Source organism: Dendrobates tinctorius, unplaced genomic scaffold (genome assembly GCF_039654945.1).
Source record: "Dendrobates tinctorius isolate UK_male_01 unplaced genomic scaffold, ASM3965494v1 ptg000251l, whole genome shotgun sequence".
Taxonomy (NCBI): Eukaryota; Metazoa; Chordata; class Amphibia; order Anura; family Dendrobatidae; genus Dendrobates; species Dendrobates tinctorius.
In genome coordinates this window covers 8,523,083-8,549,850 of record NW_027361918.1, presented here as the reverse complement: position 1 = coordinate 8,549,850, position 26,768 = coordinate 8,523,083, and the positions used below count along the sequence as shown (strand labels likewise).

General features: G+C 43.3%; 1 protein-coding gene across 1 annotated transcript; it reads left to right on the top strand.

Moving 5' to 3' along the window:
* The first annotated feature begins 10,855 nt into the window (after positions 1–10,855).
* Positions 10,856–25,373, top strand: LOC141065376 (extracellular calcium-sensing receptor-like). The gene is made up of 6 exons (XM_073557828.1): positions 10,856–10,974; positions 14,790–15,081; positions 16,727–17,554; positions 20,900–21,124; positions 22,113–22,236; positions 24,427–25,373. The coding sequence occupies exons 1-6, from the start codon at positions 10,856–10,858 to the stop codon at positions 25,320–25,322; spliced, it is 2,484 nt and encodes an 827-aa protein (XP_073413929.1). The 3' UTR covers positions 25,323–25,373.
* Positions 25,374–26,768: the final 1,395 nt, after the last annotated feature.

The window sequence follows — 26,768 nt, the reverse complement described above, 5'->3', positions numbered from 1 at the left end:
GTGAGAGAGGGAAGATCCCCGGAGAGGGATGGATGAAGGAAGTGCTGCAGCCGACATCAGTGATCTGTGTCCGTTGGCACAGGGAAGAGACATTAGAAAGAAAGCCTGATTCTCCATATGAAAGAAAGGATTGTATGGAACGTAAGGAGAAGAAGAGGACTAAGGATTAGGGTTAGAGCAGAGCCCTTCAAGGGGTCCGGTCCCCGAGGTTGTATGGATACTAATGGTCCTGCAGCAGACACCGGAGGAATAGAAGTTGTCACCACTTTATTCCCACACAAGACTTGGGGGCACAACAGCAACGTGAGTGAGCCGGGACTTAGTAGCAAGGAGTCCCCGAAGCAGGCTACAGCTGTCTGCCGTACAAGTAGAGTTCATAGGAACATTTGTCAGGAGGAACCCCAGTGTAACTCAGTGCTGGAGTACTTCATTTTTAAGGCGCTATACGAGGAGACGTTCAGAAAAGGCACATATGTTGGCAGAGAGTTGGAAGGGAGTACTTCATCTTGCCTGGAGGTTGACTGAACTCCTGACCCCGAGGACACGGCACGGAGGCGGGCCCCTGTACCACCACAGACTGTGAGTAAAGCTTTGGAACTACATGCCCTGGTGTCCTCCACTTATTCCTGCGTCAATCTCCTCAGCACTGCTGCATCCCCTACGCCTGACACTACACCATCTACATGTCCCTTCTCCTACACTGCCCTGGGACTCCAGCCCTGCCTGTGGAGGGCTAGAACATCACTGCTGCACCCCACCATCTGTCCCAGAGAATCTGTCTGCAGCGTCGGCTTAACATCTTCATTGCCGAACACCACAGGTGGCGTCACGAATCACTTATAAACTTTCATCACCATAAGCACACTGAAACAACCCCTTATACAATGGAGCCCCAGGGCCATGGACCGGGTCACTACTGCCGTGACAACTCCCGTTGAGAAGATCAACCGGCCCGGTACCCAGTACCCCACTGGCCTGGCGTGTGAGGGCGCTCCATATCCAATAGACCAGAATGTATCACAGCGCCAGAGCTGTATCCAATAGACCAGAATGTATCCCAGCCCCAGTGCTGTATACTAGAGATGAGCGACTTTGCCTTTTTTCGGGTCGAGTCGGGTTTCATGAAACCCGACTTTCTCAAAAGTCGGGTCGAACGAAATCGGCTGATTATCATGAAAAGTCAAAGGCCGACTGAAACACGAAACCCAATGCAAGTCAATGCGGAAGAAAAGTCGGCAGGGAGTGGAGGACAGGAAACACACCTACAGTGCCCTTTTTAAAGCCAAAAACATCAATTCTTATTACTGAAGCTTACCAACCTTAATTTACTTTATAATAATAGTTACGCATTGAAAACTGGGGGTTATTTGCCTAAAGTTGTGGGGGGGTAGGGCTGGCTCCAGATTTTCGTAGGCCCAGGGCCGAAGAGTGTCACTGGGCTCTTTTATCACATGCCACAACTCATGATCCTCTGATACGGCAGAGAAATAGTGGTATAGCACAATGAAAAATACTTCACTTCTTACATCTCATGACTGATATCCATTTTCAATTCTCCAATAGCTCCAAAAACGGACAGTATATAACTCCATACAGTATTATGGCCACCGCATAGTGCGCCATACAGAGTAATGAGGCCCATATATTTCTCCATACAGGATCATTGTCCCATATAATGTTCAATACAGTATATGATGAGCTCCACATAATGCTACAGTATATGTTGGTCCCAATGGATGAAGCTCCACTGCCTTATGGGCCCAAATAATGCTCCAAACATAATGGGCCCCATTTCTAATGCTCCAGTGCATAATGGGCCCTGTAAATAGTAACATAGTAACATAGTTTTGAAGGCTGAAGGAAGACCTTATGTCCATCTAGTTCAGCCTATTTTTAGTGCAGCTGTTCTGCATTGTTGATCCTGGGGAAAGCAAAAAACCCACAGAGTAGAAGCCAATTTTCTCCATAGGGAAAAAAATTCCTTCCCCTAAGCTGGGTCAACCATCTACCTATAATATTCTGTTATTCGTAACCTTCTATACTGTTACTCACAAGAAAAGCCTCCATTCCTTTCTTACATTCATTCAGTGAGTTGGCCATCACCACTTCCTCAGGAAGAGAATTCCAGAGCCTCACTGCTCTTACCGTGAAGAACCCTCTTCTATGCTGGTGCAGAAATTGTCTTTCCTCCAAGAGAATGCCCCCTTGTTCTTGTCACAGTCCTTGGTACAAACAGTTCATTGGAGAGATCTCTGTATTGCCCTCTGATATACTTGTACATATATATTAAGTCTCCCCTAAGTCTTCTCTTTTCTAGAGTAAATAGACCTAATTTTGATAACCTTTCTGGGTATTGTAGTGAACCAACTCCATTTATCATTTTAGTAGCCCGCCTATGAACCCTTTCAAGTTCAGTAATGTCTTTCTTGAGCACCGGCGTCCAAAATTGCACACAATCCTCCAAGTGTTGTCTGACGAGTGATTTGTACAAAGGGAGAATTATGTTTTCATCTCGTGTCCCCAGACCTCTTCTAATGCATCCCATGACCCTATTTGCTTTGGTGGCAGCTGCCTGACACTGGGCACTCCAATTAAGCTTCTTATTGACTAAGACGCCGAAGTCTTTTTCCATGTCTGATTTCCCCAGCAGTGTCCCATTTAGTAAGTAATTGTAGCCTCTGTTTCTCCTTCCCATGGGCATAACCTTACACTTATCTGTGTTATATAGTAGGTGTGTTATATAGTAGGTGGCCCAATACAGACCCTTGTGGTCCCCCACTAGTAACCCTGGCCCAATCTGAGGATGCCCCATTAATAACCACTCTTTGTTTTCTATCACTAAGCCAGCTCCCTACCCATCTACACACATTTTCCCCTAGCCCAAGCTTTCTCCTCTTACTGACCAATCTTTTATGTGGGACAGTGTCAAATGCTTTAGAGAAGTCGAGATAAATGACATCCAATGATTCTCCTGGGTCCATTTGAGAGCTTACATCCTCATAAAAGCTGATCAGGTTAGTCTGACAGGAGCGATCCTTCATAAATCCATGTTGATATGGAGTTAAACATTTATTAACAGTGAGATATTCCATAATGGTATCCCTTAGAAACTCTTCAAAAATTTTACCCACCACAGATGTTAAGCTTACCGTCCTATAGTTTCCAGGTTCCCTTTTACACCCCTTTTTGAATATTGGTACCACATTTGTTTGCCGCCAATCAAAAGGAACAGACCCTGTTTCTATAGAGTCTTTAAATATAAGGAATAGAGGCCTGTCTATCACATTACTTAACTCCCTTAATACCCGAGGGTGAATGCCATCAGGGCCTGGTGATTTGTCCATTTTCATCTTACTGAGGCGGTTCTGCACTTCTTCCTGGGTTAGGCAGGTAATACTTAATGGGGAGTTTACATTATCACTCTGCATTTTCCCTGGCAAATCCTTTTCCTGTGTGAATACTGTTGAGAAAAAGTATTTAAAACATTTGCTTTTCCCACATCGCTCTCTATGATTTCACCCTCATTGCTCTTTAAAGGGCCGGCACCATCAATTTTAATCTTTTTACTGTTTATATAATTAAAGAATAGTTTGGGGTTTGTTTTACTTTCCTTAGCAATGAGTCTCTCAGTTTCCACTTTTGTTAAATGTATTTGTTTTTTACATATTTTATTTTTTCTCTATAACTTTTTAATGCTTCTTCATTGCCTTCTTGTTTTAGCTTCCTAAATGCCTTGTTCTTGTTATTTATTGCCCTTTTTACATCCTTATTTAGCCACATTTGTTCTCCTGTTCCTAGCCCTTTTATTTCTGTACGGTATGGCTAGCTCGCAGTGGGTGTGGAAAACTGATTTAAATATTTCCCATTTATTTTCTGTGCTCCTATTTTTGAGGACATTGTCCCAATCAATTCGGCGAAGGTCCTCTCTAAGCTGATCAAACTTTGCTTTCCTGAAATTCAGCGTTTTCGTAAACGAAAACCTTAGCCTGTCAGCCTGTCTGCAAGTCGCAAATCATATAGATAAGACAACGAAAACAAAATCTCCGAGCACATCAAAATACTTGGAGGACACCCGAGCAACAAGTATACTCGCTCATCACTAGTGGTAATCTGTAGTCTGGTCATGGTGTGGTGGTATTTGTCCCTTGTATATGATATTATTCGGTCACTGTGGTTTTAATATGTGGTCTGGACATGGTGCGGCGGTATTTGTTCTTTGTATGTGGTATTATAGGTCACTATGTGGTGGTAATATGGTGTCTGGTCATGGTACGGTGGTATTTGTCCCGTGTGTGATATTATTGGTCGCTTTAAAAATGTGAAAATATACCTAAATTGTATTGCATATTTTAACAAATGTTTAGTAGATCAAGAAATTTTATACTATGAGGATTTGTACTGTGTTTTTATGATACCTGATGAAGGATATATCCTGTATCCGAAACGTGTTGTATCTCTTTTTTAACCTATCAAATAAAAAAATATGAAATATCATCTTTGTATGTGAGTCCTGGGAAGCGCTGCCATTCATGGGCTGGATGTGCCTTTCTTGATTAAAGGTACTGTCACACTTAGCGATGTACCAGCGATCCCGACCAGCGATATGACGCGGTCAGGATCACTAGTACATCGCTAAGTGGTCGCTAGTGAGCTGCCACACAGGCAGATCTCACCAGCGACATCGCAGGGGTCGGGGATCGCTACTTACCTGTCACACCAGGCGATCCTGCGTCCTCCCGCCCGGCTCCACGCTCGTCGCTCGTCTCTTCACAGGAAGCGCCGCAGGAAGCTGACGACGAGAAGCGGTCCTGAACATTCTCGCGCGATCAGCGATAACCAGCGGGGCAGCGGGTCGTAGGTAAGTATCAGACACAGCGATATCGCTATAACGTCACAAGTTATAGCAATATTGCTAGCGATATCGCTTAGTGTGACAGGCCCTTTACTCATCCTGTGTGAGCCTGAATCTGGCTCTTTCACTTGGATCCACCCGAGGCAAGCTGCAAGCCCTATCTATTGAGAAGTATCCCAGAAGGACGGATTTTTGAGGATACACAATCAAAGTCATATTAGTCTTCTGTCAGGTGAGTGCATAAAACTGTGCACCCTTTAAAGACTACAATATTGTGCTTACGCACTTAGGGTGCCGCGATTTGTCTGTTCTTCTCTCCCAAACAGGATTTTTTTTGCAAATGTTTAATAGGTTAGAGTAGAGTAGGGCCCGGCCAAAAGAGTCTACTGTGTCGTGGTGGTGGCTTAAAAAATCTTTTGTCCAAAACAAAGGCTGCTGGTTATATGTGTGATCTAGTAATGGGAACCGTTAATGTGTGATTGGTGAGAAGTGGAGTTTTTCCAAGAGAGAGCGGTGGGGCTGTGGACAGTTCGAGGGGTTGGAGGGGGGGCTGGAGTGGAGCCTGGGCGGAGTCTCAAGGGGGCCCCAAAAATGTTGCCAGTATGGGTCTTTGAAATTCCTAGTACCAGCCCTGCTGATAATAGAGGCAATGGGCAGCCACCAGATATTGATGATGGAGGCGACAGGTGGACACCATATACTGGTGAGATTTGCATTTCTTTGGGTTCATTCACTTTGCATTTTATTATTTGATAAAAAAAAATAAATTATTAACCAACTTTTCTACCTGAGGTAGAAACAGGGGATCTGAAATGAGCCCACAAATGACCAGTCAGCAATTTCAGGTAAAAGACAGTCATCAGCTGAGGTGACAGCCGCATCGTCAGGAGAGCGTCAGCATCTCTTCTAATCCCCTGGTATCAATTATTGAAGAGATTCCATCACCACCTTGTATCACATATTATTACACCGAACCATGAGGGACACAGAGCCTGTAATCAGGAGGCACAACCTGTAATCACTCAGGAGGAGCCTGGGGAACGTGTAACCACTAATTTTACGATTGTCCGGTCCGCTGAGTCCTAGGTCCAGATGTTTCCTTATGGGACCTGACACATAGAGAAGACAGCAATCATGGCATCCCATGTATGTATATATTATATATACCCGGAAACACTTTAGGTCTGTCGATGAGAGCGTGTAAGTCCATGATAAACTCATCTAACTAGTGGAGGCGAGTGATAGCGATAGTCATCAGAGACCGTGACCATTGTCTTGTATCAGGTGAGTAGAAGACCTCGTCTGAGGGACATGGCAGGAGCAGACGTGTGAGTAGATGACACACACAGGACACACGGCAGATGATGTCTCCATGGTTGGGCTTTTGGTAAGATGTAAACCATCGTGTGAGGTTGTAAGAAAAACCTAAACTTTACCAAAAGACTTCAGTCACAGGCTACAAACTTTTACCCTTTAATGACTGGAATATTTTTTTCATCTTTTTTTCTTCTCTACATCTCATTAGCCGTAACTATTTATTTCTTCCCTCACTCGGCCGGATGAAGACATTGCATTCCGATTCGCACCTCTGGGGTTCATAGACACTTACTGAGTCACTTGTAGGGATCAGTTTTTTCTTGTGTTTGGGATTTTTAGTTTTCTTTTTCTACTTTTTATGTTTCACATTAATTGACTGATTATTTATTTCACTTATTTTTCTTAGACATTTTTTTTTTATTATATTTTAGATTAACATATAAAGTATTTGTTACACAATGTCCCCCAAGAAGTGAAATATTACATGTCAAGGACATTCGGTCACGTGGCTATTGCAACAGAGAGCAGCCAGAAAACCGCAACATCTGATTGCTCCTACTCCTGTGCTAAAAGCACTTCACCTTCTTTTTACAGTGTTAATTTATTTTGGCAGAACAGGGGTTAATCAGCCATGTTGGGAGCTCTGGGAGTCTGAGCTCTCTCAGCCACGCCCATCCCCTATATAAATCGGGTCCTGGCTGAAACTCCTGTCAGAGCTAGCTTACGCTACATGGCTGGGAGGAGAGGTGTTTAGGAGATCTCTCATATTGCACGAAAATTTAGACATATCAAGGAAATATTTGACTGCCCTTAGGCCGTCACTGTGTATAATGTAATATTTTTGCGTATTTTGGGGAGGAGAAACAACGTTGAGATGGTTGGTTCTGTGACAGTTAGTGCTGAAGCACGATCTCATTCTCAAAGGCCCTACTGAGGTATGGATATATGTACACACATATATAAGGCTGGTGGGCACATGCTTGACCCTTCTATGATGTGATGGGTCAGCTGATATTTTGTATAGACACTCCCTGGTGCTCACACCTTTTTGGATTTATATTTCTGTGGTGGTAGGTTATACCTACAAATTACTGTAAGTTCTTTTCCATTGGTATATATAAGGGTGCACCCTTCCAACTCATACTTACCCCTGATGAAGCACGTTATGCGAAACACGTGTCAGGAGGGCTGCGCAACACACTGATTCCCTATTTTTGATTGGTATGAGGTTATTATCCTATGATGTGGATTACTATTAGTATGGCTGGTATTAGTGGTGCTTATATGATGAATGGTAACACTGAAATGGAACATTAGTATCGGGAATGGATAACTCATTACTTTATTATCTAAAGCTATGATGGGAATCTTCTGCATGATATGTTCTGATTTGTGTTGCCACTCCAAAATGCCCACTAGCCTTATATACAGTGCTCAGCATACAAGAGGACACCTCCTTTGCCTACAGTGAGATCTGTTGGTGGCAGTGTCCGTATGTGGGGCTGCGGGTGTCGGGGGCTACATGTCATTGATGGAATCATGAAGTCACAGATGTACTGCTCTACAGTGACAGAACATGCAAAAAAGGTAGTGCAAAATAATGTAAACGTCATCTGGGACAATATAATAAACAATATGTCATCAATGGCCGTGATTAATATCCCAGTACATTTGTAACATTGGACTGTAATTGACCAGTTGCCAAAATTCTTATAGAAAAAGGGGGAGGAGAACGAATCCAAAAACGGCAACTAAAGGTCATAGTGAAAGATATATTTTACTATATGGTAATGCAAAGAACAAATGACTAAAAAACATGCAGGTACTAGTTCATCATTAATAAAACATGATCAGGACCCAGGGTGCCATATTGCCAATAATATAAGAATATTGTCATAAAGAACATAAGAACATTATTTCATCAGGATGAGAGCGACAGAGACCAACAAAATCTCCTATAGGCATATATTGCTAGCCTTACCCCTAAATACAGGCAGATATTATTTATAATATATAGTCAGTCGCAATCACACCAATAAATGGTGATTTACCTGAGAGCGGACAGTGCTGACAAAAGGGAATCCCCGGGCCCACCCCAACGCGCGTTTCGGACACACCTTCTTCAGGGGCGCTCTAATAGCATGCATGCTCAGTTTAAAATAGCCGAAAAACCGGAAATGAACGCTGGATCCAAGACCGGAAGTCGTCATCCGATGCTATGACACCAGCTACGCTATAGACTCCCACAGTTGCGCAGAGAGTGCGGGCGGGTAACGTGAGGCCGTTGCCTGGGAGATGACCAGGCATCTTCAGCGCAGCAGATGAGGAGGTGTGACGCTGGAATCACGTGGGGCCCCACATGATCAAACGCCCATAGCTCCACAGTGCTAACGCGAGATGCCTGGACAACGCGCAGGCGCAGGAAGGAAAAAGAGGAACAGCCTGACATTTTGTTAATGGGCGGCCGAATAAATATCTAGAAGGCTATAATAGCAGAAAAAACTTGTGCAAATACACGCACACCCAGTCAGACATAGACATGAGGCTAACAGATTAAAGTGAACAATCACAAATAGCAATGAATATTAAATATTAACACACTTGACATTAGGAAACAAAGAAAATTGACACCATAATGTTATGCTGATAATAATACGTGCACTAACTGCAGAAATTAGCAATATTGCCAGGTTGCCAAGGCATCAATATTCATCAAAATATATTCACATAAAAACTAAATATAGATATAAGTATAGAAATAAATCATATAAAACCAATACCCGGCAACCACATTCGACATAAACAGAATCAATGTCATAAACAGCAGAAAGAGTGCACATAAAAAAATCATATACATATATAAAGTATCACAGAAAAAATCTTCTTAAAGATCCTAATTATGTATAGAAACATAGTCCTCCACATAAGTGGTATAGCAAAAAGGTATTATGTGACCTCCACTTCATCTGTACCGCCACATGTCCTTCCAATATGGTCATATGTTGGACTTCTGTCATCCAGCAAATCAATCGGTTGGCCCAAAGAATATAATGGAATCTAAAAAATATTAAAAGAAAAATTAAAAACAAGAAATGACACCAGACTGCATGTGGGACTCCGAGTAACAATTATCCGAGGAAAGGAGCAAATGAGAGATTCTCATTCAACCCGAGAGGATGCACAGTTTTCAATGTCCAGCTCCATCTGGATTCAAGACGTGCAAGTCTAGTGGATAGTTTCCCTCCCCTTATACTAATGTCGATGGTATCAATACCCTTGAACCGTATCAAACTACTGTCACTACCATGATAGAGCCTAAAATGACGTGGGATAGTCTTCAGTGTGGATGCATCCTCGTGGCCTGCTGACGCCTCAATGCCCAAAACATGCGGTGGCGGTACAGATGAATTGGAGGTCACATAATACCTTTTATAATACCTGGTGTCATAGCAACGGATGACGACTTCCGGTCTTGGATCCAGCGTTCATTTCCGTTTTTTCTGCTATTTTAAACTGAGCATGCACGCTATTAGAGCGCCCCTGAAGAAGGTGTGTCCGAAACGCGCGTTGGGGTGGGCCCGGGGATTCCCTTTTGCCAGCACTGTCCGCTCTCAGGTAAATCACCATTTATTGGTGTGATTGCGACTGACTATATATTATAAATATCTGCCTGTATTTAGGGAAAAGGTTAGCAATATATGCCTATAGGAGATTTTGTTGGTCTCTGTCGCTCTCATCCTGATGAAATAATGTTCTTATGTTCTTTATGACAATATTCTTATATTATTGGCAATATGGCACCCTGGGTCCTGATCATGTTTTATTAATGATGAACTAGTACCTGCATGTTTTTTAGTCATTTGTTCTTTGCATTACCATATAATAAAATATATCTTTCACTATGACCTTTAGTTGCCGTTTTTGGATTCGTCCTCCTCCCCCTTTTTCTACAGTGACAGAGAAGATGTCGTCATCACTCCACGTCCTTGGTAGACGACCACTTTTCCAACATGACAATGATACAAATCACACATCTTTTGCATTTTGTTAACAGGGTGTACGTGATTCAGTGTCTCCTTTCTTACAGTACTGAGCTCCACAGTGTGAACCCACCTGTAGGGTACATCTTCTCATCTTCTCTGTGTGGCTTACAATAGAGAACCCCTTATTTTGGGCTGTCTGCCCTTCTTTCCTCTAGATGTAGTGATCATATTGGTGTAAGGATTACAGTCTAGGGTTCATATGACCTCTCTCCAGTCTTCTTGAAAGAACATTACTATATCTCTGCGATAAATAAGAAGACATTTTATGGTGAAGAAGTCAGTGAACCCAACTTTTCATCGCGGTCCATCCATTACTTCCTTTCCTAAGCCTATGCCTTGGTATCTATGGCTGCTACCTCCTGACTTTGGCATTAGCTGGTATGTGAGATCACCAGTGTTTGTACGAAGCAATAGTTATAATCACTCAACAGAATTAGATGTGGACTTTTTTCATCACAGGTAGAGGAATGGAGAGAATAAAACATCAATGACAGATGTTCCTCGACATCTTCCCACGAGGACTTCATGTTGTCAAAATGATGATGTACAGAGACAAGTGCCAATGACCAGACTCCTCCTTTTCCTTCTGTCCTTACTCCTCACCATGGAGCAGGTCTTTGGTTGCAGACTGCGAGGGTGGGAGATGGATCCCTTTACTCAGCCTGGAGATGTCCTCATTGGGGGACTCTTCCTGGTCTACTCTGGATATGACTTCTCCCAGCCGAGCTTCCATGATTGGCCGCAACCTGTGTCCTGTAAAGGGTAAGAGATTATATAGATTCATGGACTCAACCATGTAACTTCAATGACCTTAAATCCTGGTCTTTCTTTGGGCCAACTAATATATGAATTAGGCTGGGGCAATTATCTTGAATGTATTTGGTGCAAGAATTAGGAGGTTATCCCAGATTCAGTCATAGCAAATGCTATACACTAACAAGCAAAAGGGTAATAATGTTTTGACCTTCTGACTTTCAGGCCCCATATCTCTCCATCCACTGCTGCTTTGAACATGAGACCACCATCATCTATTTATAGAATTGCCTTGTAATGTTTTCATTTCCTGTTTTACCCAGATGTCACCGTATCCAAGAATTCCAAGTGGAGGAAGTTCATAGACCACCATATTGGGACACCCAAGTGATGGATGTCTCAATATGGAAACTGCTGCTGGTACCAACCTATTGCGTGGTACCACCACCGCAACACCGTCACACCACACACACACTCACACACACAGTCACACTCACACACTCACACAGCCTCTTGCGCGGTACCACCAGCGGAACACCGTCGCACTGTGCCTGCGCGAATTCCACGCAGGTGCAGTGAATCATTTGTCTGATCCCGGCAGAAGATGCGCGACGTACTGTATCTACAGGCAGAGGAAGGCAATCACATTGAAGGGCTTTTCCCATGAATGAAAGTTTATTTTAAAAACTGTCTGTGTCTGAACGTGTACGGAGCATACCGCATCTCCTGGGCAGGGGAAGAAGCAAAAGACAATACTGACATTACAGCAGGGGATCACAGAGGATTCATTTTGTGAGGTAAAATATTTCACTGACTCTTTTTAAACAATATTTTACCTCACAAAATGTATCCTCTGCCATCTCCTGCTGTAATGTCAGTATTGTCTTTTGCTTCCTCCCCTGCCCAGGAGCTGTGGTATGTTCTGTACAGGGTCAGACACAGGGGTGAGAGAGCCAGAGCACAGGAGGGAGACAACTCAAACAGGACAGCACATGAGGGGAGAACACAGCACAGGAAGGAGAGAGACAGCAGACAAGAGGGATAGCACATGGGGTAGACAGGTCAAAGAAGAGCGCAGACGGGAGAAGTCAGCACATGGGGAAAGAGAGAGTGGATAGGTGGGTGAGCACATGGGGGGGAGATTCGTAACGATTCAAACTCGAGCTGATGCTTCTTATGACAACATTGAAGTCGAGGCTTCTTCTTTTTTTGAGCCACCATTCCAGACTTGCGTAAAGTGTGTTGCACGGTACTTGAATGGACGTCTGTGATTTCAGTATTATGAAGCATACGAACCTCCTCCACTGCCGAGTTTGTGACCTTGTGATGAGCCGACTTGTTGACTCTGATGTTTTGTCTTGACATCCACCTCTTGACTTTTGAATTGATGGATGAACTTCATTTCATATTCTTCTGACTATCTTGGCACTCACATGATGCAGTTTGGCAATTTTCTTGGCTGAGGAACCACTTTTGATGAGCTGGATGAGGCGCTTTCTCTTTTCTTGGGAAATCTTAATGGCTGCTCCTCGTTTTGAAACAATGACCTTTCACTTGGGAATCATCGTAATAACATACAGATCTATTAGGAAATGTGAGAACAGGTTGTATTTTGTAGTATAAAATATTTTTCCACCACCTGGAGCAGAACTGGAACAATGCAGCGACGTGACAAGAATCTGCATAACTGATCATATGCTAAGTAGTTGCAAGTCAAATTTATGTATGAGATACAAAAGATGGTTGTCTATAAAATTATGATGGTCTCACGTCAAAGCAGTAGTGGATGGAGAGATATGGAGTCTGAGAGTCAAATGTTCTAAATATTGTTACCCTTTTGCTCATCTGTGTATTTAGTAATCAATAGATTCTGATCAAGAGAGGGTTAAACAATAAAGATCTAAAACTAACACGATATCTTGTTACATCATCAATTTGTTTTAGACCTTTAGGCTATTACAGTGGTTCAAACTGGGCAAGTAGGATGAAACACCTTTCTGGGAATGTTCTTAAGATGCCTACACACAGGGGACACTCCTACAGCCGCAAGGCTCTCTCCTGACTCCTCCATACACCAGAACATTTGGCTCATGAATTATCAGAGTGGAAGAAACCTGCTTCCACTCACCTGTCCTCTCCAGACTTCTCTGTACCCTGTACTTCCTCATTCCCAATATTATCTGTCAGGAAAGAGAAAGGAGTCCTCTGTGCACATGAAATGGTGGACCAATCCTAGCGATATTAGTGGGCCTGGAAATCATGTATGGGTTCTTATAATTATTCAGTGAACTTTTCACAGATAATTTGTGGACCAATGATCAGATTCATCAGATAAAAAAACTCAAATGACTACTTTCCAGATGATAAGAGTCAGTGATAAGCGGTCATAGAGGAGCGCTTAGGAAGCAACCCAGGGGAAGACAAAAATGTCAGGTCTCCACCGCATCTCCAGCCGAAAACCTCCAATGGAGGATAGGAGCAATGAGAAAATGGAAACGGTCTTAGGAGCGCAGGAAAGAGACTTCGACGAGAGATGGGGTTAAACCACAACGCTTTTTCGACGGATCCGTCAAAACGCGTTGTGGTTTAACCCCATCTCTTGTCTGAGTCTCTTTCCTGCGCTCCTAAGACCGTTTCCATTTTCTCCTTACTTTCCAGATTATGACAGACAATTGTTTTATCTGACAACCGACTGTCAAGTTACACCGTCAATCGTTTGGTTAAACTTTTTTGCTTTTGATCAACTTTAGACAACTTCACAGCCCCCTTTAAATACGTTTCACCATCTTCTATTCATCTCATTGCTTATGGAATGGCAAGTTCTGTGCTCATCAAGTTCTTTCTCATATATTTTGTGTTTCAACCCAACATTTTCGAGATATAACTTTACTGTCAGTGACTACAAACATATTGCTTAAGGATGACTTCTCCTGCTCTGCTTGGCTCTCTAAGCCAAACGAGACCAGTCCTGTTAATAGTAGAAATGGCCAAATGATTTCTGCTTGCATAAAGATGCTTGGCACATCCTTAACTCAAACAATATTGTTCCTGTTCACAAGCAGAGGAGATCTTAAAATCCCAGGATGAATAAATAAAAAAGTCTAAAAATGCTCAGATAATTGTAAAAATCTTCTTAACAGGCAGGGGAGCTTCCCAGTGATACCTTTCCGGACATTATATCTGTAGAGTCTATAGGTAATGACACCAAGGACCTGATACTTCTCCTTTCTGGGGCATCTGAGGAATGCTGTTGAATGCTAGAAAAATATTAAGATTTGAGCATCCTCAGTGGTTGATACCTTTTAATGCCTAACGGAAAAGATGGTAACACATTGCAGCTTTCGAGATTACTCAGGTCTCTTCATCAGGCAAAGACTAATACAACATCTGAAGAATCACATATATATGTACATAACACAGCAGAGAAATAATGCTCTAGATAAAACAAGTGACATGAAGCAGAACTATCATTATGGGAGAGGGATAAACTGGTGTGTCCATAAGTATTCAAAGAGGTCATAGATATTGAGTGTGAAAGTTTTATTGTCCTGTAATTGAGGTCTGGTCCATGGTCCTGAAGCCCCCAAATGGTTTGAAGAGCACATTCCGTGGTTGATGTAGAAAGACATAAATCCATGCGATACGTTCATTTCTGCACTGAGAGTGTCAAAGGTTGTCATTAGTTTATATTCCCAGACTCTTCTGTCTCTCTGAGACTTGAAGTTACCTTTTAATACAAGAAATTTCATGTCCAAGGTGCTGTGATCAGGGAGACAAAGTTGGAGTCTACAAAGTTTAATTCTGTGTCTTGGTGCCATCTACAGGTTCCACATCAGATATTACAGGGATGTTCTTGGCTTTATATTTGCAATCAATGAAATTAACAATTCTACGGACTTTCTACCTAACATCTCGATTGGCTTCAGCCTTCTTCACTCTTGCATGTCTGAGCTCCGGGCCATCGGAGGAGCAATGTCCCTCATGTCTGGTGCTAGAAATCCCATCCCCGGTTATGACTGTCACATGACCTCCATAATGGTTGGGATAATTGGAGATATGGCGTCAGCTCTGTCTCTTCCTATAGCTCGGATATTGGGAGTTTACAATTACCCACAGGTACAATAATTAATAATGTAAAGTCTATTTGTTGCAAATTTTGGTCCGTTCCTTCACTTCTATCTTGATATTCTGTATAACTGAAGACTTAACATTGCACATACAGAAATTAAAAAACAAAAGCTTACATGAGGGAAAGTTGTGTCTTCACATGACTTTCAGATACCAATTTTCCCCAACCACGCATATTTCTGAGTAGTAAGGTATAAAGGTTATTATGGTTGCCAGGTTTTTATACTGTCACTTGACCTTGAGCTTCTGCATAACTTCCAAAAGCCAATGCCAATCCACAAACAAGCTTTACCTACCATCTAGATTACACTCTACAATGAGGTGGGGGAGATACAGAGGACAGGTGTGTATTTACAATGGTGTATTTACAATGAAGGTCCAGCCATCTGGAGGGAGTGAGGGATGGATGGAGATAGTGAATGGGCTACACACGCACTTACACATAGAATGACTTTGATTAGTGAACGTGATAGGCCGCTCTGAACAAATGTGTTTTGAGGGAGCGCCTGAAACTATGCAAATTGTGGATAGTCCTGATTTCTTGGGGTAGAGCATTCCAAAGGATTGACACAGCGCGGGAGAAGTCTTGGAGTCCGGAGTGGGAGGTATGGATTAGTGCAGAGGTTAGTCGAAAGTCCTTTGCAGAGCGCAGCGGTCGGTTAGGCCGAAGACAGAACTGAGGGAGATGTAGGGGGGTCCCGCACTGTGGAGAGCTTTGTGGGTGAGAACAAGTACTTTGAATTGGATCCTATAATGAATGGGCAGCCAGTGTAAGAACTGGCTGAAGAGCGGGCATGTCCGAGTACCGATTAGCCAGATGGATGACCCTGGCTGCTGCATTAAGGATGGACTGGAGAGGGGAAAGTCGAGTAACGGGGAGGCCAATTAATAAAGCATTGCTGTAGTCCAGGCGGGAGTGGATCAATGCTATAGTGAGGGTTTTCCTTATTTCCATGGTGAGAAAAGGGCGGATTCTAGAGACGTTCTTTAGGTTTAAGCGGAAGAGCGGGCAAGAGATTGTATATGGGATGTGAAGGAGAGGCTGGTGTCAAACATAACAACCAGACAGCGCGCCTGCTGCCGGGGTGTTATAGTGGTGCTGCCCACAGAGAGGAAAGACTTTAGTCTAAGAGAGGATTCACATTAGATAGGTTCCCAGCAACGACAATCGCCTTATTACGGCTGCCGAGTACACATGAATTGGCCAATTTATGCGCTAAGTATACTCAATTTTTCATATTTTCTAGTGAAGTAACGCTATTAAAATTTCATATATTTCATATTTCCATGCCATAGAGCTACAGCATGCGATTTTATTTGTTAGTTATTTATGGAGATGGCTACTCTTAGTAAGCACCTGTTCACACCTGATTTCTGTTTGGATGTGACGGTCAGTCTTTTGATATGAGAGAGAAGGGGAAAAAAAACCTTATACTCACTCTTCCTAAAAACATAACTCTCCGCTGACTCACTCAGATCTTCCAGCTCTGACAAAGCCCGCATGGAGTGCAACATACGCCATTGATTTTGCAGAAAAATTGAGGCTTATACAACGATGGAAGGTCTGAGTTGTGGTGGAAGCACATTGCTTGAATAACTCAAACCTACCACTGAATTGTAATGTTTCTTCCAGATCAGTCATGGAGCCTCCTCGTCAGCACTGAGTGATAAGGTGAACTTCCCGTCCTTCCTCCGCACGGTGCCAAGTAACATGTACCAGAACATCGCTCTCTCCCAACTTATTGGTCGGTTTGGTTGGGCATGGATCGGGATGATAATTGTAGACAATGATGTTGGAGAGCAGGGTGGGAGAGTGATAAGAGCTGAGATAGAGAAAAGTGGAAGCTGTGTGGCTTTTGCTGAAAAGATCCATCTTAGCTACTCAAAAACACAAGTCCTAAGGGTGGTGGATGTGATACGCAAAAGCTCTGTGAACATCATCATCCTTCACAGTACCGAATCTCACATGAAGTTTCTCCTTGATGTTATGTATGACGAGGAAGTTACAGGGAAGATTTTCATTGCCTCAGCATCATTTACAATAACACCAGGGCTTTTCTCCAAAAAAGCTTGGAAAGTCCTCAATGGGACCATTGGGTTAATGCCTAATACTAGGGCAATGCCAGGATTTGAGATATTTTTACAAAACTTGAATCCTTCTTTATTTGACACACATCCATATATTAAGCCATTTTGGGAAACTGCTTTTAACTGTGCATGGAGTAATGGAGAATTCATGAAAAATGTAACCAATTTTGGGTCTCGGGGACCAGTCTGTGCCCCGGATGAAGATCTTAAGGTGATGGTACCTTCTTTATTTGAGACATTTGACCTTAGCTATACTTACCATGCCTACTTGGCTGTATATGCCTATGCTCATGCACTGCGTACATTACTCCAAAGCCCATGTGGAAGAATTCACCAACCATGCGGTAACGTCAGCAATATCCAACCTTGGAAGGTAACATCTTAAATGTTGATGGGGAATCTTTGACGAGTCATTTACAGAACCAGAGTGTAATCACAGATTAAAGGGAATGTAAAGGTGAGAAGAATACACAGAGGGTATCTTCTAAAACCAGTGCCACGTGTCTATGGGTTGGGTCGTGTTATCATAGCTCAGCTACATTAATGTGAACGAGGTTGAACTGCGGTTCCAGACACAGTGGTGGCATCGTTTTTGGAACAAAGCAGCCACATTTCATTTTTACTTCCTGGACTACTTTAAGTCTAGGTGCTTAAAGGAAGCTCAAATGAATGGGAGAAAATAACAAACAAACGCGACAAAATATTAGTGTCCAAGAAATGATAAAGGAGCCTTCACTAAGTTTGCCTAAGTACAATATTTAATTATTCTCATGATGAAAATATTTTAGAATGACTATTGACCTTAATCAACAATAGGGCCCTACCGACCCACTCTTAAAGTGCACCTGTCACCTCTTTTGGCCGATATAAGAAGCAGCTACCGCCTTTCAGGGCTGATATACACCATTCTATAATGCTGTAGATAAGCCCCCGGTCCGACCTGCAACATAAGAAAAATAAGTTTTATTATACTCATCCGGGGGGGTGATCCGGTCCAATGGGTGTCGCAGGTCCGGGTCCAGCGCCTCCCATGTTCTTGCGACGCCATCCTCCTGCTTGCATCGTCACTCCCCGGCATCCCGCTCCTGCGCAGGCCTACTTCTCTGCCCTGTAGAGGGCAGAGGAAAGTACTGCAGTGCCAAGGCACTTTGAAAGGTCAGAGAGGCCCAGCGCCTGGCGCACTGCAGGAATCTGCTCTGCCCTCAACAGGGAAGAGAAGTACGCCTGTGCAGGAACATGACGCCAGGAGCGATGGAGCAAGCAGGAGGGCGGTATCGCAAGAAGATGGGAGGCCCCTGACCCGCACCAGCGACACCCATCGGATCGGAGCGCCCCACGGGTGAGTATAATGAAACTTATTTTTCTTATCTTGCAGTTCGGATCGGGGGCAGATATACGGTATTATTGAATGCTGTAGATAAGCCCCAAAAGGCAGCGGCCATATCTTATAGCGGCCAAAACAGGTGACAGGTGCACTTTAAAAAGATGAGATGACTGCTAACCTCACCCCCCTCTAATGAGTTGACTCTGATAAGCCCACTCGCTAATGATGACTGCTGACTCAATCTTTTAATATTAAGGTGATCTGAATCCACCCTTTCTTGATACACTGAATATGTTAACTGAAAAAAGAGAAGAAACAGATTCGATATTAGGAGACACTTTTTGACGAGGGTGATCAATGAGTGCAACAGGCTGCTACAAGAGATAGTGAGTTCTTCCACTCAGAGGCTGTGCAGACATCTGTCTTAGGGCTCATACTCACTTGCGAGAGAATCGCCCAAGTCTCTCGCATGAAAACCTAGCACTGCCTCATGCGAGTCTCTCGGAAGTGAGTTTGAGCCCTTAGATGGTTTAGTGACTCCTGCATTGAGCAAGGGATTGGACGGGACGACCCCAGAAGTCCTTTCCAATTCTTAACATTCCATGAACTCTATGAACTGCACCCTAATGATGAGATCACTTTTTGGACCCAATACACTAATGATGGCTGCTGACCTTGCCCTCTAGTGATGGCTGCTGACCTTCCCCTCTAATGATAGATTCCGATTCCAATCTCTAATGACGAATTGACTCTAGCGAGATGTGCTCCTATACACAGAAAATCTGTCAAGCCTGTTGCAGTAAACATGAGATTCATGCTCCTGTGAAAATGAAAAAAGGTAATTTTGGCTGTTTTCTCTTGAGATGAGACCCACAGTTAAGACTATAAACTCCTTGAATGCTTTGCCACCAAAAATACTAGCAGTTATCTTTAGGCCATATACATACATTGAGCATTTTAATATTTTTTTCTGCAGCAAAAACTAAAGCAGTGGATGGAAAACCGATGGGTAAAACCTGCTCTTTTTAGCGGGGGCTTTTTCTCCCAATTTATTTCAGCAGGTGAAAAACACAAAGATTTAACATGCTGCAGATTATTAAAAAAAAAACATCTAGATTGGTCAAATCTGCAAGGAAAAAATAATCACCATGTACATAAGATTTCGAAAGTCTCATTAACTTTGCTGGTACGGTAAAATGCTGCGTTTTTCTGTGGCAAATACTCGGCATATCTAAACAAGTCCTTACTGTCAGTGTACATGGTAGGCAAATGGCCTCTTCAGGTAGGAAGATAACTTGAATTCTAGCGCCTCCTATTGGTTGTAGCAATTCTAAGTCAATATCAAGCCTTTAGGCTAGTTTCACACTAACTTATTTTCCACGCAGCGCTCGGCGCCGCTAAGCCCCGCCCCCTGCAGACTCCCTGCCCGCCCCATCCGGTCATCGCCGCCTACTATCGCACACGGCTGCATGCGATCTGCGCACCCTATCTTTAGCATAGGGTGCGCAGACCGTGCGCTAGTAGGATTTTAGCGTGCGCTGCGCACGTTTGAAGGTGCGCCAGTGTGTGCCGAACGCACCATGTTGCATTTTGGCGCGCTCGGCGCACCTTCAAAAGTGCGCAGCGCATGCTATAATCCTACTAGCGCACGGCCAGTGCACCCTATGCTAAAGATAGGGTGCGCAGATCGCATTCAGCCGTGTGCGATAGTAGGCGGCGATGACCGGATGGGGCGGGCAGGGAGCCGGCAGGGGGCGGGGCTTAGCGGCGCCGAGCGCTGCATGGAAAATAAGCTAGTGTGAAACTAGCCTTAGGCTATGTGCCCACAGTAGCGTTTTTGAACGCTCAGGAAACGGGTCTCCTTCCCAGAAAATGCGCATTTTTTGCCACGATTTCCGCATGTCTTTTGGACTATAGGAAATAGCCAAAAACGCAGACCTAAGCAGAAATTAATGAACATGCTGCGTTTTTTACCGCTAAGGAAACGCTTAGCGGTAAAAAACGCATCCATTGGCACAAAAAGGCCAAAATGCATTAAAATGAATGGGATGCTTCTTTTAAGCGTTTTTGATGCGGTTTGACCCCGAAAAACGCATCAAAAACGCTTACGAAAACGCAACGTGGGCATACAGCCTTAATGTGCTTTTCCACATGACTAAGAAGCTAAACCAGAAACTCCATTTGCCGACACGTGTTTGGGGGTATTTGCACCTCATAAGTGCAAAGCTAATATGGCTAGGTGCATGCAGTGACGTTTTTCTGCAGCTCTTACATTCAGAGGTCGAGTAACTGTATTGGAATATTAGCCAAGGTCAGGAGATATGATGTTTGAATGCAAGTGGGACGCTCCTACTTGAAAACGGTAACTTTTCTTTTCTTGGATTTACATTACAGGTTCTACGATCCCTAAAGAAGACGCCGTTTCAGGCCCCATCAGGAGACCTTATCACTTTTGATAACAATGGCGATATTTCTTCTTCATATGACATTGTGACCATTCAGATCCTCGGTGGACAGTTCCAGCTTGTGACTGTTGGGTCATTTACTCCCTCGGGTGCTTCAGGTCATAAGATAGTCATAAACAGCAGCCTGATTCTTTGGAATGATAAGTTCTCCCAGGTAAGGTGTATGGACAAGATTACGAAAAAACTATTTTTTTTGTGGCTCAGGATCTAGGAAATGTTCCTATTATAGCGCCATTTATTCCATGGCACTTTACATGTGAGGAGGGGTATACATAATAAAAACTAGTACAGTAATCCTACACAATACAAGTCACGACTGGTCCAGGAGGAGAGAGGACCCTGCCTGCGAGGGCTCACAGTCTACAAGGGATGGGTGAGGATACAATAGGCGAGGGTAGAGTGGGTTGTGCAGTGGTTTGGTGGTTACTGCAGTTTGTAGGCTTGTCGGAAGAGGTTGGTCTTCAGACTCTTTTTGAAGGTTTCCATGGTAGGTGAGAGTCTGATATGTTGTGGTAGAGTTCCAGAGTAGGGGGGATGCGCGAGAGAAATCTTGTATGCGATTGTGGGAAGAGGAGATAGGAGCGTAGAGAAGATCTTGTGAGGATCGGAGGTAGCATGTAGGTAAGTACCGGGAGACGAGGTGACAGATGTATGGAAGACACAGGTTGTGGATGGCTTTGTATTCCATTTGTGGCCCCATATTCCATTTTGGTAACTTGTTAATGAATGGACCTCAAACACAAATGCCAAGAACAATTCAGTGTGACTCATGGATAATGCTGCTGCCTTTGCTAAGATCTTGTGATGTCGGGAGAAAGTTTATTTCAAAAAGCATTGAGGTAGTTATTGTGCTACATTTGTGAGCCTCACTTGCTTAGTAGATGTGGATCCCCCTTGGCCAGACATTGAATGTACAAGTAGCTTTCCTCCTACCATTAAAATTCTAGAGGTTCTATGACTATGGTAGGATAAATAAGGCCTACTACAGAGATCATCAAACTCTCAGAGGATACTTGTGACCAGAGCTGTGGAGTCATTAAGCCTAACCTCACGACTCCAAAATTACCGACTTCTGATTCCACCAAAAAAAATAGACACCAACTCCACAGCCCAGCTTGTGACACAGCTCCTTCTCTACATAGGTCCCGGAGTCGGCATGCAGTAGAAGCTGTGTCCCTGGATCCAGGAGGGTCACCAGACTAGAACAACCTCCCTGCTGTTTTGACTGTGTGTCATGTTCTGCTGGAGAAATTTCTAACAGCACAGGTAAAGCCTTGAAGACTGGACACAAGTCATGATAAATTGGACACAAGGCAGGGTACACGTTTCTTATTATGATACTTTATGGCTATGGTACAAGTACAGATAAAAAGCCGTTCTCTAGTAAATTGCATATTTTATGAGGCCTCGGAGCCAAGCACGCTTTTGCCAACTTCATATTTGCTGCAAATTTCACCATGAAAATTTTCTATTCAACTCCCTTCTCAAAGACGAATTTCCACCTTACTACATCTATAGCAAAAAAAACTAAATCCATATGCTGTCAATTACATAGGTATCACTGATCTTTAGATTACTGATGAGTGAACGTGCTCGCATAAGGTGTTATTCGAGCATGCTCTTGTGCTGAGTGTCCTTGGCGTGCTCGAAAAATATATTCGAGTCTCCGCGGCTGCATGTCTCTCAACTGTCGGGCAAATCCCTGTGTGTTCTATGGCTAACATCTGCTAGACATGCAGTCACGGAGACTAACACATTTTTCAAGCATGTCAAATACACTTGGTTAGCACACGAGCACGATAACACCTTACCTGAGAACACACGCTCATCACTAATGTAGGTACAAGGAGCCAGGTCAGAAGGGCCTTTCATACCAAAACGTAAGTGAAAAATTCCTTTACAAGTTGGATAAGAAATCAAAGACGAGAGAAAAAGCCAATGCATGAATTATGAGTCAGTGGTAAGCGTCATGAAGGAGCGCTTAGGAAGCAACCCAGGGGTGGACAGGATGTTGGGTCTCCACCACAGCTCCAGCCGAGAACCTCCGATGGAGGATGGGAGCAATGAGAAAATGGAAAACGGTCTTAGAAGTGCAGGAAAGAGACTCAGACGAGATTATGGGGTTAAACCACAATGCATTTCGACGGAGGATCCATCTTCATCAGGTGGAGGTTTCCTATATCAATACATGAATTATGAGCACACCTAATTTAAGAATGAAAGCATGTCTTTATTAACACTAAAACAAACTATACAGGATAAAAACATCTAAAGCCACATGAGAAAACTGCATAAATTTAACACCTGTGAGTCCACAATAGACGAGGAAATCATCTACTATATAATCGTCTAATTCTGTCTCTAACGGAAATCCCACGTCGCTGATTGGTCGCGCCCGGCCGGGCACGACCAGAGAGACAGCATTAGACGATTATATAGTAGACTAGATGCAGGCCCGATGCTATCACATCAGGAGGGCACAGAGATATACCGGTACTCACCTTCCGACTGCCCCCAATCTCCTCTCCACGCTCCCGTCATCTTCCTGTCCCAGTAATGCTTTGTGCGAAAGACCGCTGATGACGTAGCGCTCTCGTGAGTGACGTCATCTCCGGTCCTTCACGCTAAGCATTACTGGGACTGGAACATGGCGGGAGCGTGGAGAGATCGGGGGCCGTTGGAAGGCGAGTATATCTGTGTGCCCTCCCGATGCAATAGCACTGGGCCTCCATCTAGTTAGATGAGAATAGTCAATCTCCCAGTTACTCCGAACAGGCAACATGCCAAAGACAAAATAGAGGAGCATGAAAAACACTAATTATAAATATCGCTATTCTTCAAGCTCACAGTGCTGCTGATGGGTGTCCACATGGAAAGTGCAAGGAATGCGATGTGCAATAGATGTAATGTTACCAAGATATTACATCTATTGCACATATACCTTGCACTTTCCATGGGGGCGTCATTTGGTCTGCAGGACTGTGAGATTGAGGAGGAATAGTGATATTTATAACTATAGGTTGTGTTTTTCACGCTCATTCTCTATATTGTCTTTGGCATGTTGCCTGTTCGGAGTAACTGTGGGAGATTGACTTTTCATCTAATGGTTGTCTCGTCTATTATGGTCTCACGGGTGTTGAATTCATGCACTTTTCTCGTGTGGCTTTAGATATTTTTATCATGTATGGTTTGCGTGTCTATTGGTGTTAATAAAGACGTGCTTTTATTCTTTAATTAGATGTGTGCATCATTATTGGCCTTTTCTCTCTTGGCATTGTTTCCATACGTGATGTAGCACACTTATGTTTGCATTTCTCATTTGGGCTCATGTTTTTCTGCACCCTACTCATTATATACAACAGATAAGAACTCAATGTGAGATATCTAGATCCTAATCAGCTCTAATGTCCTTCAAGCGCAAAACTATTGTATTATAACATGAACTTCCGTGCTTAGATGCAGTTGAATGCTTCAGATGTCCCCAAGACCAGTGGTCGAATGAAGAACGAAACAGATGTGTTCCAAAAATCATAGAATTTCTATCTCATGAAGAGCCTCTTGGACGTATTTTGATGTCAATGGTCACATTGTTTTCATTTTTGGGCTTGTCCATTTTACTAACTTTCATTAGATTCAAAAACACTCCAATGATCAAAGCCACCAACCGGGAGCTCAGCTACATCTTGTTGGTTTCTCTTATTCTTTGCTTCCTCTGCTGCTTGGTATTCATAGGCCAACCATCGAAGGTCACTTGCCTTCTGAGACAAACATTCTTTAGTGTGGCCTTCTCCATCAGCATCTCCTCAGTCCTGGCGAAGACCATCATGGTGATCTTGGCATTTAAAGCCACCAGACTTAACAGTCCTTTGAGGAAATGGTTAGGACCCGTAATCCCACGTCATGTTGTAGGACTTTGCTCCGGATTACAGATTGTAATTTGCTCTATTTGGCTTTACACGTCTCCTCCTTTCCCTTCACTGAACACTCAGATAGAAAATCATAAGATAATTATTGAGTGTAATGAAGGACATAAGTTATTCTTCTACATGACTTTGGGGTTTATGGGGTTTTTGGCCATGATAAGTTTCTTAGCAGCTTTTATGGCAAGGAACCTTCCCGGAACCTACAATGAGGCCAAACTAATCACTTTCAGCATGCTGGTCTTCTGCTGTGTCTGGATCTTGTTCATCCCGGCATACCTGAGCACCAGTGGAAAGTATACTGTAGCCGTGCAGGTATTTGCCATCTTGGCCTCCAGTGCTGGACTTCTGAGCTGCATCTTCCTCCCCAAATGTTATACCATACTTCTGAGGCCGGACATGAACAGACGAGAGATACTTGGACACAAGTAACACAAGTTTTGGACTTGTGATTAGTAAACATGGATATTCACCTAGGCTTCTTTTGGCTCGATATTTCAATTTCACAAAGTGAACTTCAGAGTTAATGGTTCAAGGAACCTGAATTCCGAGAATAATCTGAGGCTTCTTTCAGTTCCAATAATTTCCCAGTCGTTATCCAGCAAAAATATATACACGTGATCAAAATTGTTGGTACCCCTCATTTAATGACAGAGAAACCCTCAATGGTCACAGAAATAACTTGAATATGACAAAATAACTAAAAAATATATGAAAATGAACAAATGAAAGTCAGACATTGCTTTTCAACCATGCTGCCACAGAATTTTTACAAAAAGAAAACTCATGAAATAGGCCTGGATAGAAATGATGGTGCCCCTGAAAATAATGTGACAAAGTGGACTTCATGGGAGACGACCAAGGAGGACCCCCATTGTTGAAAAAAATCATAAAAAAAAAAAGACTGGAATTTGCCAAACTACATGTTGACAAGCCACAAAGCTTCTGGGAGAATGTCCTATGGACAGATGAGACAAAAATGGAACTTTGTGGCAAGGCACATCAGCTCTATGTTCACAGACAGAAAAATGAAGCTTATCAAGAAAAGAACACTGACCCTGTGAAACATGGAGGAAGCTCTGTTATGTTCTGGGGCTGCTTTGTTGCATCTGGCACAGGGTGTCTAGAATCTGTGCAGGGTACAATGAAATCTCAAGACTATCAAGGGATTCTAGAGCGAAATGTGCTGCCCAGTGCCAGAAAGCTTGGTCTCAGTCATGGGTCTTTCAACAGGATAATGACCCAGAACACGCAGCTAAAAACACCCAAGAATGGCTAAGAGGAAAACACTGGACTATTCTGATGTGGCCTTCTATGAGCCCTGACCTAAATCCTATTGAGCATCTTTGGAAAGAGCTGAAACATGCCGCATGGAAAAGGCAACCTTCACACACGAGACAACTGGAGCAGTTTGCTCTTGAGGAGTGGCCAAAATATCTGTCGAGAGGAGCAGAAGCCTCACTGACAGTTACAGGAATCGTTTGGTTGCAGTGATTGCCTCAAAAGGTTGTGCAACAAATTATTAAGTTATGGATCCATCATTTCTGTCCAGGCCGATTTCATGAGTTTTACTTTTTTAAAAATTCTGTGGAAGCATGGCTGAGAAGCAATGTCTGACTTTCATTTGTTCATTTTCATAGATTGTTGATTTATTATTACTTTGGTCAGATTCAAGTTATTTCTGTCACCATTGTGCGTTTTTCTGTCATTAAACGAGGGCTACCAACGATTTTGACCGTGTGTATAAAGACTGCTCCACTGTCAATATCATCGTCGCCTCTGGAAATCTCAGCATTGTTGGCTGGAGATTTACAAATGTTCTACTGTAAGACTAGAGGTCTGAAGATGAAGAGACCCTACCAAATTGGATGGTGCAGC